Raw genomic sequence first — 12,315 nt, forward strand, 5'->3', positions numbered from 1 at the left:
AGTAGTAGTAGTAGTAGTAGTAGTAGTAGTAGTAGCAGCAGTAGTAGTAGTAGCAGTAGTAGTAATAGTAGTAGTAGTAGCAGTAGTAGCAGTAGTAGTAATAGTAGTAGCAGTAGCAGCAGTAGCAGTAGTAGTAATAGTAGCAGTAGTAGTAATAGTAGCAGTAGCAGTAGTAGTAATAGTAGTAGTAGGAGTAGCAGTAGTAGTAGTAGCAGCAGCAGTAGTAGTAATAGTAGTAGTAGCAGTAGTAGCAGTAGTAGTAGCAGCAGCAGTAGTAACAGTAGTAGCAGTAGTAGTAGTAGTAGTAGTAGTAGTAGCAGTAGTAGCAGTAGTAGTAATAGTAGTAGTAGTAGGAGTAGCAGTAGTAGTAGTAGTAGTAGCAGCAGTAGTAGCAGCAGCAGTAGTAGTAGTAGTAGTAGCAGTAGCAGCAGTAGTAGTAATAGTAGCAGCAGTAGCAGCAGTAGTAGTAATAGTAGTAGCAGTAGCAGTAGTAACAGTAGTAGTAATAGCAGTGTGGTAGAAAAAGGCTTATAAGTAGGCTTGGGCGGTATCATTTTTTTCATACCGTCATACCTTGCTTGAAACACGTTGACATTAGGGCCGTTCTTTCAACCTAAAAGTGCACTTTCTTCAACCTCAAACCTAAATTCCTTAGCAACCCGTGTTACCAAGTAAACAAATCACAGAACGATAGCCACGTTAGTTAGCCAGCCTGCAGCCAGGTACTACCGTTAGCTCCCAACGATAGCCACGTTAGTTAGCCAGCCTGCAGCCAGGTACTACCGTTAGCTCCCAACGATAGCCACGTTAGTTAGCCAGCCTGCAGCCAGGTACTACCGTTAGCTCCCAACGATAGCCACGTAACCCTCTGCTGGCGCGTGCTGTGCACTACAATCAACTCCGTGGCAGTGTAATAGCAGTCTGTGACGTCACGGTATTGAGAATCATACCGGCGGGATTTCGAAATATCCTGGTATACCGTAATACCGTCATACCGCCCAAGCCTACTTGTAAGACCAAAAAACCTATACACTTCTATGTAAATGTATTGAGAGGAAACTGAGCAGAAGTACTCGCGGTCTCTCTTGATGCGTTTGAGTTCTCGGACCTTCCAGGACTCATACTCTTCTTCTTCATTCTCTCCATCAGTGTCCAGGGCCTCCAGAGCCAGCAGCGTCCTGCGGTTCTCTTCAAACTCCTTCTTGGCCTCTTCCTCCACAATCTTCAGGGTGTAGCGACGCCTCACCTCCATCTGCTGCTTCAGCTCCACCTCCAACTCCCTCTGATGCTCCTCCTCTGCCTCACGCTCTGCCACAGTCACCCTGTCCTTCCTAAGCAACAAAACAAACACACCCTGTCCTTAGGGCTTGGCGATATAACGATAATTATCGCGATATATTTTAACACTTTCACTGCCACACACGAGATATCTCGGGTTTATTAATACGTGGTTGAAAGCCACTCACGAGATTTCCCGGATTTTTTTTTTTTTAGCGATCTGAAATCATATTGCATCACGCGAGCCTACCCGAGTATACCCGAGCGGCGCCGGCGATCATATGTGGAAAAAAGCGCCCCCTATCGTCTCCCAGATGACATAAGGGATTTTGGAATGGACTCAATGAAAATGGATGGGGGAAAAAATCCGGTACTCCACATTTTCCAGTCCACTGATGCAGCCGGAGTACCAGCGTTCATTCAGTGGGCTCGGAGCCCTCGGATTCATGTACTGCACTGTACACACGTTGGTTCAATACACTTATCGATTTTTTCGAGTGGTGATCAGGAATTGGAATATACCAGTTGGATACCATCTGATGTCAGGTAAGGAATCTATGTTATCAGTTTTAGGATAATCAGACTAATTTTGATGAAGATATAGGCTGTTTTGTGAAATGGGCTCTTTCGGTTTCAATGTAAAAGTCGAAGAGGAAATGAACACGGCGATTATCCGTGCGTGGCCCGAATGTGCTTGCGTGCACGTATAATATTGATCATCTAGCGTTTATTTGAAAACGATTCATAAATAGGCTGACGAATATCAACGGTCTGGAATATTCCAGTAAAAGACGATTATCATAGAATGGTCCAGAATGAACAGTTTTTTATCTCAAAACGGGTGCTTTTCTAAATGCTCTGAAACGGAAATGAAGTGATAAAAAACCAATCTGCCTTGACAGCACTGACTGGAAAAGCAGTCTTTGATAAGCGACGGGCAGATTAGACACAGCCATAATTTAAAACATAGATTAGGCGATATTAACGTTAACATTGAAGTGGACCGTGGCATCAAGGGGGTAAAAAGGAAAACCCGGCGTGGCACTCAAAGTGTTAATACTCGATATCGGGGGGGGGGGGGACATCGGAAAAAATATATTGATTTTTTTTTAATTATTATTTTTTTTTTTTTTTTATCTGCAACAGGGCAGTTTTAAGACCAGAGACAGTGGACAGACTTGTCTTTCTTGCCTGCAACTTAAAGTAATGGCTTTGCTTATCCAAATGACAATACTGACCAAATTGAGATTTATTTTTCTCGTCCATTTATTTTGTTTGCTTTCTAATTTAAAATGCAGTTTGAAACCATCTGTACACAGTAGGCTATGTGTGCTAGCAGAGCTAGTCTCCAGTCGCGAGTCACGGTGCACATGTGCGGTGGTTTGTCCACCAAAAAAGCGCCAAAAGATAGAAAAGAAACTAGCAGAGCCAGAACTGTTCAACTCCCCTGGTGCCACAGCCCTGGTGTTTACTTTCGCTTTCAAACCAGCTGCAGCCTGAGAACTGGAGTGTGAGGGGATGTAACACTAAAGATGGTGGCAACGACAAAGAATTGCTGCAAAATAAACATACATCTGTTGTTTAAAAGAAAAAAAATTATAATAATAATTTATACTTATAACAATATCGATAATTATCGATATCGAGTGATATGATATTGTTATCGATATCGTTATCACAATATCATTTTTGGCCATATCGCCCAGCCCTACCTGTCCTTCTGAGCAATAAAACAAACGCACCATGTCCTTCCTACGCAACAAAACAAACACTGTTATAAGCCGTGATCATTTCTTTGTTTTTGTATTAACAGCCTTCAGTGTGTGTGTGTGTGTGTGTATGTGTGTGATGTTGTTACTTGGATGAAAACAGGTTTAACCCTCTAAAGCTACATAGACAAAGGTTCACCTGGATATTAGGACTGTCTTAAATACTTCGAAGCTTCGTTCGATGGGCACGGGATTCGAACAGGAAAATAAAATTCTAACATTAAAAGAAAATCTTTTTTATCCCCCCTCCCACCTGCAAAAACTTGCGCCTCCAATGCAACGAACGTCATACGCCTCATCAACTCTGCCTCTTTGTTAACTACAACAAGCAATGCCGTTTGTTATTTAAGATGAGGTCGGACTCGGCACTGACAGATGTGTGTTCATTGTGCTGCTTTTATAAAGCCTCAAATGACGGCTTACAATATTTCATAAAAGCAAAGTGTTTCGTGTGTCTAAGATTTAAAAAGGTTTAAACTTTACAGCACTGACAATTCTGACAATAGTATTTTTTATAGTGTCCCGACCCATATAAAAACATGTCTTAATAAAAAATGAAGTCGAATTCTGCCTTTGTCTCTATTAACTACATATAAATATTATAAGTTTGCTTTATAGATGAAGGTTGCAACATAATTATGTAATGTAATACATAATTACAGCTCCCGACTAATTATTAATTTAATTAATTAATCCAGTCCACTTTATTTATAGAGCACATTTAAAAACAGTCCCACAACATAAGATCAAATTTAAAAATTGTTTCTTGGGCCCAGAAGCTTCGACGGCCAAAAAAAGCTTAGGTCAGCCCTACTGATGGATAGTGTTATATTTTAACTAGTGCCGTCAGGCGATTAATTTTTTTTATCTAATTAATTACAGGATTTGTAATGAATTAATCTAATTAATTGCATTTTAATCACATAACCATTTTAGGCCTGATATTATATATTCTATAATCATATTTCAAATTGCATGTGTCCGGATGACAGAATTCAGTACTGTATTTTTTTTTAAATTCACAGTCAAAGATAAAAAAAAAAAATGGAATTGATATTCTCATTTGGTTCATTACAATTTACTCAAGCCTAGTAACAGACACAGTATTTCTGACACTGGTAATATATTCCCTGAGATCCATAGATGTCCCTAGAATCAGATACCAAGAACATGCAAATGGACCATGTAAAAAAAAGTTATTCTACGTTCTTATGGAATGAATGAGATAATTTTTTTTTATATAAACTTAAAAATTTTTTTTTAAATACATTGAGTTAATTTTCATAACGCGATAATTTGCTGTGTAATTAATTTATCTAATTAACACGATAAACTGACAGCCCTAATTTTAACACTCTAAAGCTACATCGTGTTATATTTTAACCCTCTAAAGCTACATAGACAAAGGTTCACCTGGACATAGTGTTATATTTTAACCCTCTAAAGCTACATAGACAAAGGTTCACCTGGACATAGTGTTATATTCTAACCCTCTAAAGCTACATAGACAAAGGTTCACCTGGACATAGTGTTATATTCTAACCCTCTAAAGCTACATAGACAAAGGTTCTCCTGGACATAGTGTTATATTTTAACCCTCTAAAGCTACATAGACAAAGGTTCACCTGGACATAGTGTTATATTCTAACCCTCTAAAGCTACATAGACAAAGGTTCACCTGGACATAGTGTTATATTCTAACCCTCTAAAGCTACATAGACAAAGGTTCACCTGGACATAGTGTTATATTCTAACCCTCTAAAGCTACATAGACAAAGGTTCTCCTGGACATAGTGTTATATTTTAACCCTCTAAAGCAGTGTTTCTCAAAGTGGGGGGCGCGCAGAGGCATGACAGGGGGGGCGTGAGCGACAGGGAGAAATGTGTGTTTTTACGCGGGTTTTATGTGCTGAACGCACACCCATAAAACAAAGCGTGCGGTCACGCCCCCTCGCTCTCGCTCTGGTTTCATTCAGCTCCCCGCGCTTGGCAAGGCGGTAGTAAAAGGAAAAAGCTGTCCGCTTTTTGTCAGTGAACAGAATGGAGGCATTTTTGACAGGTACTAAACAAAAAAACAAGTCGAGAAAATATGACGAGGCATATCTCGCTCTTGGCTTCACAGCGAATGTGGTGGGAGGTGAGGAGAGACCCCTGTGTGTTCTATGTCAGAAAACCCTCGCAGCTGATAGCATGAAACCCAGCAAACTGAGAAGACGCATTGAGAAACCACACGATAGCTGAGGATCTCATCCTCCCCGCTGCTCTTGATATGGTTTCAACAATAATTGATGAGACAACCGCAGCAAAATTGAAGTGTATCCCCCCCTAACCCTGTCCAATGACACCATTGAAGTGTATCCCCCCTAACCCTGTCCAATGACACCATTGAAGTGTATCCCCCCCTAACCCTGTCCAATGACACCATTGCAAGACGTATATGTGACATTTCGAATGATCTGGAAGAACTCACGGAGTCACTGAAAGACAAACGTTTTGCAATACAAGTGGATGAGGCCACTGACAGCAATAAAGACCGTTTGCTTATTTGCTATGTTCGATTTGTAAATTCACAGTCACTGAGTGAGGATCTGCTGTTTTGCAAATATATCAAAAACAGAGCGACAGCTGATGAGCTCTTCAAAATGATTGACAGTTATCTGACAGAACATGGACTGAAATGGGAGAACTGTGTGGGATTTTGTTCCGACGGTGTGCAGGCCATGGCAGGGAAAAAGAGGGGGCTACAGGCGCTCATCAAGGGGGTCTCGCCAAATGCGCAATGGACGCACTGTGTCATTCACAGAGAGGCGCTAGCGTCAAGACAGCTTAGCCCTGAGCTGAATGAGGTTTTGACAGATGTTATAAACGTGGTGAATTTCATCAAAACCCGACCCCTGAAAGCGCGCCTGTTCTCTGCGCTGTGTGAGGAGATGGGAGCTGACCATTCTGCTGTGCTGTTTCACAGCGAGGCAAGGTGGCTCTCGCGAGGGAAGGTGTTGTCGCGAGTCTTCGAACTACGAGAGGAGATTCGGGTGTTCTTGGAGGAGGAGAGCATGAAAGAAGCTGCAAGCAAGTTCAATGATGAACAATTTCTCATGAAACTGGCCTATCTCAGCGATGTCTTTGGAAAGCTAAATGAATTAAACCTTCAGCTTCAAGGTATGTTGATATTTTTTGTCTTCTAGTATCCGTCATGTCTACTCTAAACTGTATGCTGTTCTGTTTAGTAGTGTCTGTCTGTTTGTCACTAAATGTAATATGCATTGATTACTGTTGTGAAGGATCAGATTAAACCGAATATATATATTTATTTATATATATATATTTAATTGTATTTGTATATCGTTTGATATCCCCTGTATATTCCTTGTACAATATGCACTGAATATCCCTTTAGTCTACTAAACAGCCCATAATAGTTTCATTCTACCATTGGACGAGAACCTGGCGCCAGGTTGCCATACCCCTAGGTTCAAGTTCAATCGTGCCGCCCAACATGTCGTGGCAAGCCCCGGTTCCGCGCAGGAATACGTCTGGCGAGATACGAATGGTACTATTTGTTCATAGCGCATATATATATGGCGCAAGTAAAGTAGAACTTCCCTTTTAGTCCAGTTCTTTACCCTCCAACAGAGTGACAGACGCGAAGCCTCACCCACGACGCACGTGTGGTGTAGTAAGGCCTACTTGGCCTCAGAATAGGCATTGAGATATCGTGTGAATTAATAGTTGAATAGTCATAGTTTGGCACTATACCGTCGAGTTGGACGTATTCTATTAAGCTAATAATAGTCTATTTATGTATGGTGCATCGTTCGGTTAGAGTTATAAAGTTATCAGTACCCCCATCGTTCCTGACGTTATCTGGACGCTTAACCAGGCTGGGCAGACCCCTAGTGGTGCTTGCATCCGAGGAGCTCCGGGCCAGGGCGACTGGACCTGTATATTGGATTACTCTACCCGGACGACGGCGAGCCTTCCGCGGCTTGGATTATGCTTTGGGTGCTTTGATTATTCCATGGATAACGGCCAACACTGCGGAGTGTTGGAACTACCCCCCGGAGAGGACTCCAGGTGAGACGGCGCTCTACACCAGTGAGGTCGCCTCACGTCTCTCCGTTGTGGACCGGCAGCTACCGTCCACCAGAGGGTCCAGCTGTATTCGTCTGCGGACCGAGGTTCTGTGGGCACCGTGTTCAAGACTTTGAATTCTCCCAAGAAACCGTCGGCCAGATGGGATACCGCCAGCGGCTTCTCTAACCCCCCCCTCCTACTGTCTTACAACCAGCGGGACCCCCCCCCCTTAGTGTATCCAGCTATAATCATTTAAGTACCATCGCTATAGTTTCCTAAATATCCAGGTTGTATACTTACTCCCTGCGTAACCAGAGATTGGACATTCAATGTTGATTTACCTACGAATACTCATTTGCCATACAAGTGCATATTTCAAATCATAAGTGTAAACAAGTGAACGTTGTATATACCTTTTGCTATATTAAATATTCGATTTGTACATTTGTGTGGATTCGTTTCATCAGGTGGGAAAGTGTTCATCATACTTATATCATGTACTGGATGGCCAGAAGTTAAAGTACAAGAGGTAGTGGTATTAAATACCATATCTAACAATACAGTCAGGGAATTGTACCCCTAATTGAAACAAGCCATTGGCTTTCTTGGGGTTTTTAATCCTATTTAGTTGGTACTTACTGTCATGTGATTTTTTTTCTGCAAACATCTAAATAAAGTATTCTATTCAATTCAATTCAATTCAAGGCAAAGATAAATACCTACCTGACCTGGCAAACAAGATCACTGCATTCAGTCGAAAGCTGGAGATGTGGGGCAGGCACCTTGATGAACAACAGACTGATGCCTTTGAGAACCTGACTGAGTTTGCTGAAAGCAGTGTTTCTCAAGTCACCACAGTGATCCCCTGTCTCAGGCAGCACATCTCTTCCCTGAGAGGATTCTTTTTTAAATACTTCCCTAACAACAGTGCTCAGTATGACTGGGTGGTGGATCCATTCAATGCAGCAGGTTGGTATTTTATGTTATTGACTGACTAATTATGACATTTGTTTATGTTGTACATTATATAATAATAATAAATAATAATAATAAATAATAAATAATAATAATAATAATAATAATAATAATAATAATAATAATAATAATAATAATAATAATAATAATAATAATAATAATAATAATAATAATAATAATAATAATAATAATAATAATGCTACTATCTAGCTGGAATGGATTGTTGTAAAACAGAAATTTTTTGTGTTTAATTTGCAATCAATTACAAATAAAGTATCTCTATCTGCAGCACCTGCCGATTTCAGCTCTGCTGAAGAGGAGCAACTCATCGAGATGACCTCTGACTCCACCCTGAGGCTGAGGTTTACAGCTCAGACACTGAGTGAATTCTGGCTTGGTGTGGAGAGGGACCATCCAGTCATAGGGCGGAGGGCTGTGGGCATCCTTCTTCCATTCGCCACATCCCATCTCTGTGAGATTGGATTTTCAGCTGTTGCTTCACTGAAGACAAAGCACAGGTCTAAGCTCAACATTGAGCATGACTTGAGAGTGGCAGTATCAAGCCTGCAACCTCGGTTTGAAAAGATGTGCAGTTCAAAACAGGCTCATTGCAGCCACTAATGCTGTTGTTTAACCTTTATTTACCCAGGGTAGGTTCGCTGAGCACAGATGCTCTTTTTCAGCTACGCCCTGCTTCACATTCACACAGTTCCATTCATACCTGGGAGCTGCCCAGTTACAACCACAGTCTGACACCATTGGCCACTGAGCAACTCCACTGTTTTTCACAAGTTTTTTCCACAAAGTTTTTTATCTATTTAAAAAAAAAAAGCAGTATTGCAATGCACTGCAACTTCTTTCACAAGTTTTTTCACAAGTTTTTCACAAGTTTTTGACACTGCTTTTAAAAAGCAGTGTCCTTGAATTGTATTGCAATGTACTGCAACTTATTTCACAAGTTCTTTCACAAGTTTTTTCACAAAGTTTTCTATCTATTTAAAAAAAAAAAGCAGTGTCCTTGAATTGTATTGCAATGCACTGCAACTTCTTTCACAAGTTCTTTCACAAGTTTTTCACAAGTTTGTTCACAAGTTTTTGACACTGCTTTTAAAAAGCAGTGTCCTTGAATTGTATTGCAATGTTACAAGATGTCTCTATTTTTTTTAAAGCAGTCTTGAGTGTCCATTGAATTGTATTGCAATGTTACAATATGTCTCTATTTTTTAAAAAGCAGTGTTGAGTGTCCATTGAATTGTATTGCAATGTTACAAGATGTCTCTATTTTTTTTAAAGCAGTCTTGAGTGTCCATTGAATTGTATTGCAATGTTACAAGATGTCTCTATTTTTTTAAAAGCAGTGTTGAGTGTCCATTGAATTGTATTGCAATGTTACAAGATGTCTCTATTTTTTTAAAAGCAGTCTTGAGTGTCCATTGAATTGTATTGCAATGTTACAAGATGTCAAACATTTTTTAAAAGCAGTGTTGAGTGTCCATTGAATTGTATTGCAATGTTACAAGATGTCTCTATTTTTTAAAAAGCAGTCTTGAGTGTCCATTGAATTGTATTGCAATGTTACAAGATGTCTAATTTTTTTTAAAAGCAGTGTTGAGTGTCCATTGAATTGTATTGCAATGTTACAAGATGTCTGTTTTTTTGAAAAAGCACAGTCTTTGAGTGTATTGGACTGTATTGTTATGTTGTTGCACAATTGCACAGTTGTAAAGTGGTTGCACAATGTGAAAGGTCACGATATTGGTGTTATTTCAATAAATTTAAACATGGCCCATTTCATGACTATTTTGTTGGGGCGAGGGGGCCCAAAATATTTTCGTCCGCCAAAGGGGGGCCTGACAGAAAAAGTTTGAGACGCACTGCTCTAAAGCTACATAGACAAAGGTTCACCTGGACATAGTGTTATATTTTAACCCTCTAAAGCTACAATGGACAAAGGTTCTCCTGGACATAGTGTTATATTTTAACCCTCTAAAGCTACAATGGACAAAGGTTCTCCTGGACATAGTGTTATATTTTAACCCTCTAAAGCTACAATGGACAAAGGTTCTCCTGGACATAGTGTTATATTTTAACCCTCTAAAGCTACAATGGACAAAGGTTCTCCTGGACATAGTGTTATATTTTAACCCTCTAAAGCTACAATGGACAAAGGTTCACCTGGACAGTGTTATATTTTAACCCTCTAAAGCTACATAGACAAAGGTTCACCTGGACATAGTGTTATATTTGTGCCAATTCTGAGCTTATTCTTTGAGTCAGGCGTAACGAAATAAATTGTTTGGTTCCTGTTGGTTGTCAGTTAAGGCCATGGGTAGAGGTAGGGAATCTTTAAAAAAAAAATGGCGACTATGGATGTAACTGAGGGGTACAATTCCCTGACTGTATTGATAAGTATGGTATCATTAAACCACTACCGCTTTATGTACTTTAATTACTGGCCATACAGTACATGATATGTAAATATGATGAACACTTCCCACAATGAATCGGTTCCACACCAAGGTGTAATCAAGTATTTATTGCAGCAAAAGGTACATAATATACTTCTCTGGTCACTTTGGATGCGCTTATAAGGCAAGGAATGTGCGTAGGCAAATCAATAATGAATGTCCATTCTCTGGTTACGCAGGAGGTAATTATACAACCTGAATCTTAGGGAATTATATCTATGGTACACTAGTAATATATAGCGGGAGATACTGGAAGGGTCCCCCCGGTTGTAAGCCAGCAGGGGTAGAGGATCTGTCGGTAGTAGAGAGTCTGGTCAACGATGACTAAGGAGACTCCAAGTACAGGAGACGGTGCAATAGCCTCTTGATCCACAGACGAATACAGCTGTTCTCCGTAGACTGTAGCTCCACAGTGAAGAAAGCTAGCCGGCCTCAGGCTCTCTGAGGCGCAGGCTCGACGTGGCTCCCCACAGGGTAAATCCAACACGTGTAGGCGTCGGCGATTCTCCGCTCCATAAATCACAGGACCAAAGCAAATATAATCCAGCCGCAAAGGGCTATGCAGTCGTCGGGTAGATTAATCCAGTGTACATGTCCACACGGTTCTCGTCTAGGTCTCCTCGGGTGAAAGCGCCATGAAAGCAGCCCAGCCTGGATAAGCACTCTAGCTGATACGAGGAAGTGTTGGTGATGCTGGTCACTGTAGAACTTTAGCCGCACGATACACTATACACAAATAGACTATTACTGACTTAATAGAAATATGTCGCACTCGACGGTATAGCGCCAAACTCTGACAATTCAGTTATTAATTCGCATGCGGTCTCAATGCTCTATTTGGGGCCAAACAGGCCATACTTCACCGCACGTTGTATCGTGGGTGAGGCTTCAACTTATTGGGTAACTCTTGACTTCTGACTAAGTGCTTCTGTATTCACCTGCGCTATATTTATATGCACGGCGAACAAACTAGTGCCAACCTCATTTCTGTCTCCGTATTCCTGGGCAAGACCGGGCATGTACAGACATGTCTCAGGGATTAAAGCAAAAAAAAATCTCCTGACTGAAATTTTTTTCAGGCCAAGTCATATTCTTATTTTAACCTCCACTGTATTTCTTTTTAATAGCGTTGGCGTTTTAAGGGAGCCTACTTGTTTCGGTTTCGTCGATAATCCAATGTACAGTTACCCCCCCACCCCGCCTACCCAACCCTTCCCTCCCCAACCACCTCCAATGTACAGTCCCCCCCCCCCTCCACCCAACCTCCTCCAATGTACAGTTTCTTCGTCAAATGTATATGCTCTCTTTTTTAGACTTATTGTATCACAAACAATACTGTGTAAATCTGGTACGTCATAAATGTATAGATGTAGCAGTATTATCTATCTGTATGTCATGTATCTCATATATGTTATGATGAATTGAAAATGGGGGACCCTGATGTAAAGAGGAAAGTCTTTCTCTGGTCTGCAACCCCTTGACAATTGTGTGTATTGAGCTGTACTGTATTGTACCCATTCTGCAATCCGTTATAACAATCAATCAATATTTAACCGATTGCAGAATGGGTACAATACAGTATGGCTCAATACACACAATTGTTAAGGGGATGCAGACCAGAGAAAGACGTTTGTCTTGTTTACATCATCAGGGTCCCCCATTTTCAATTCAGTGACATTTATGACATGCATGACATTGACATCATGACATTTATGGCATAGGGACATACTACAGGTATATAGTACTGTTAC

General features: G+C 40.8%; 1 protein-coding gene across 1 annotated transcript in view; it reads right to left on the reverse strand.

Moving 5' to 3' along the window:
* LOC311240762 (microfibrillar-associated protein 1-like) overlaps positions 1–12,315 on the reverse strand; it is a 75,917-nt gene that overhangs the window by 7,964 nt on the left and 55,638 nt on the right. Inside the window, exon 5 of the mRNA XM_084329341.1 lies at positions 1,074–1,331. Within this exon, the coding sequence (XP_084185467.1) occupies positions 1,074–1,331 (258 nt within the window). The remainder of the gene's footprint in view (positions 1–1,073; positions 1,332–12,315) is intronic.

This window comes from Notolepis coatsorum (genome assembly GCF_963971535.1).
Source record: "Notolepis coatsorum genome assembly, chromosome: 14".
Classification (NCBI taxonomy): domain Eukaryota; kingdom Metazoa; phylum Chordata; class Actinopteri; order Aulopiformes; family Paralepididae; genus Notolepis; species Notolepis coatsorum.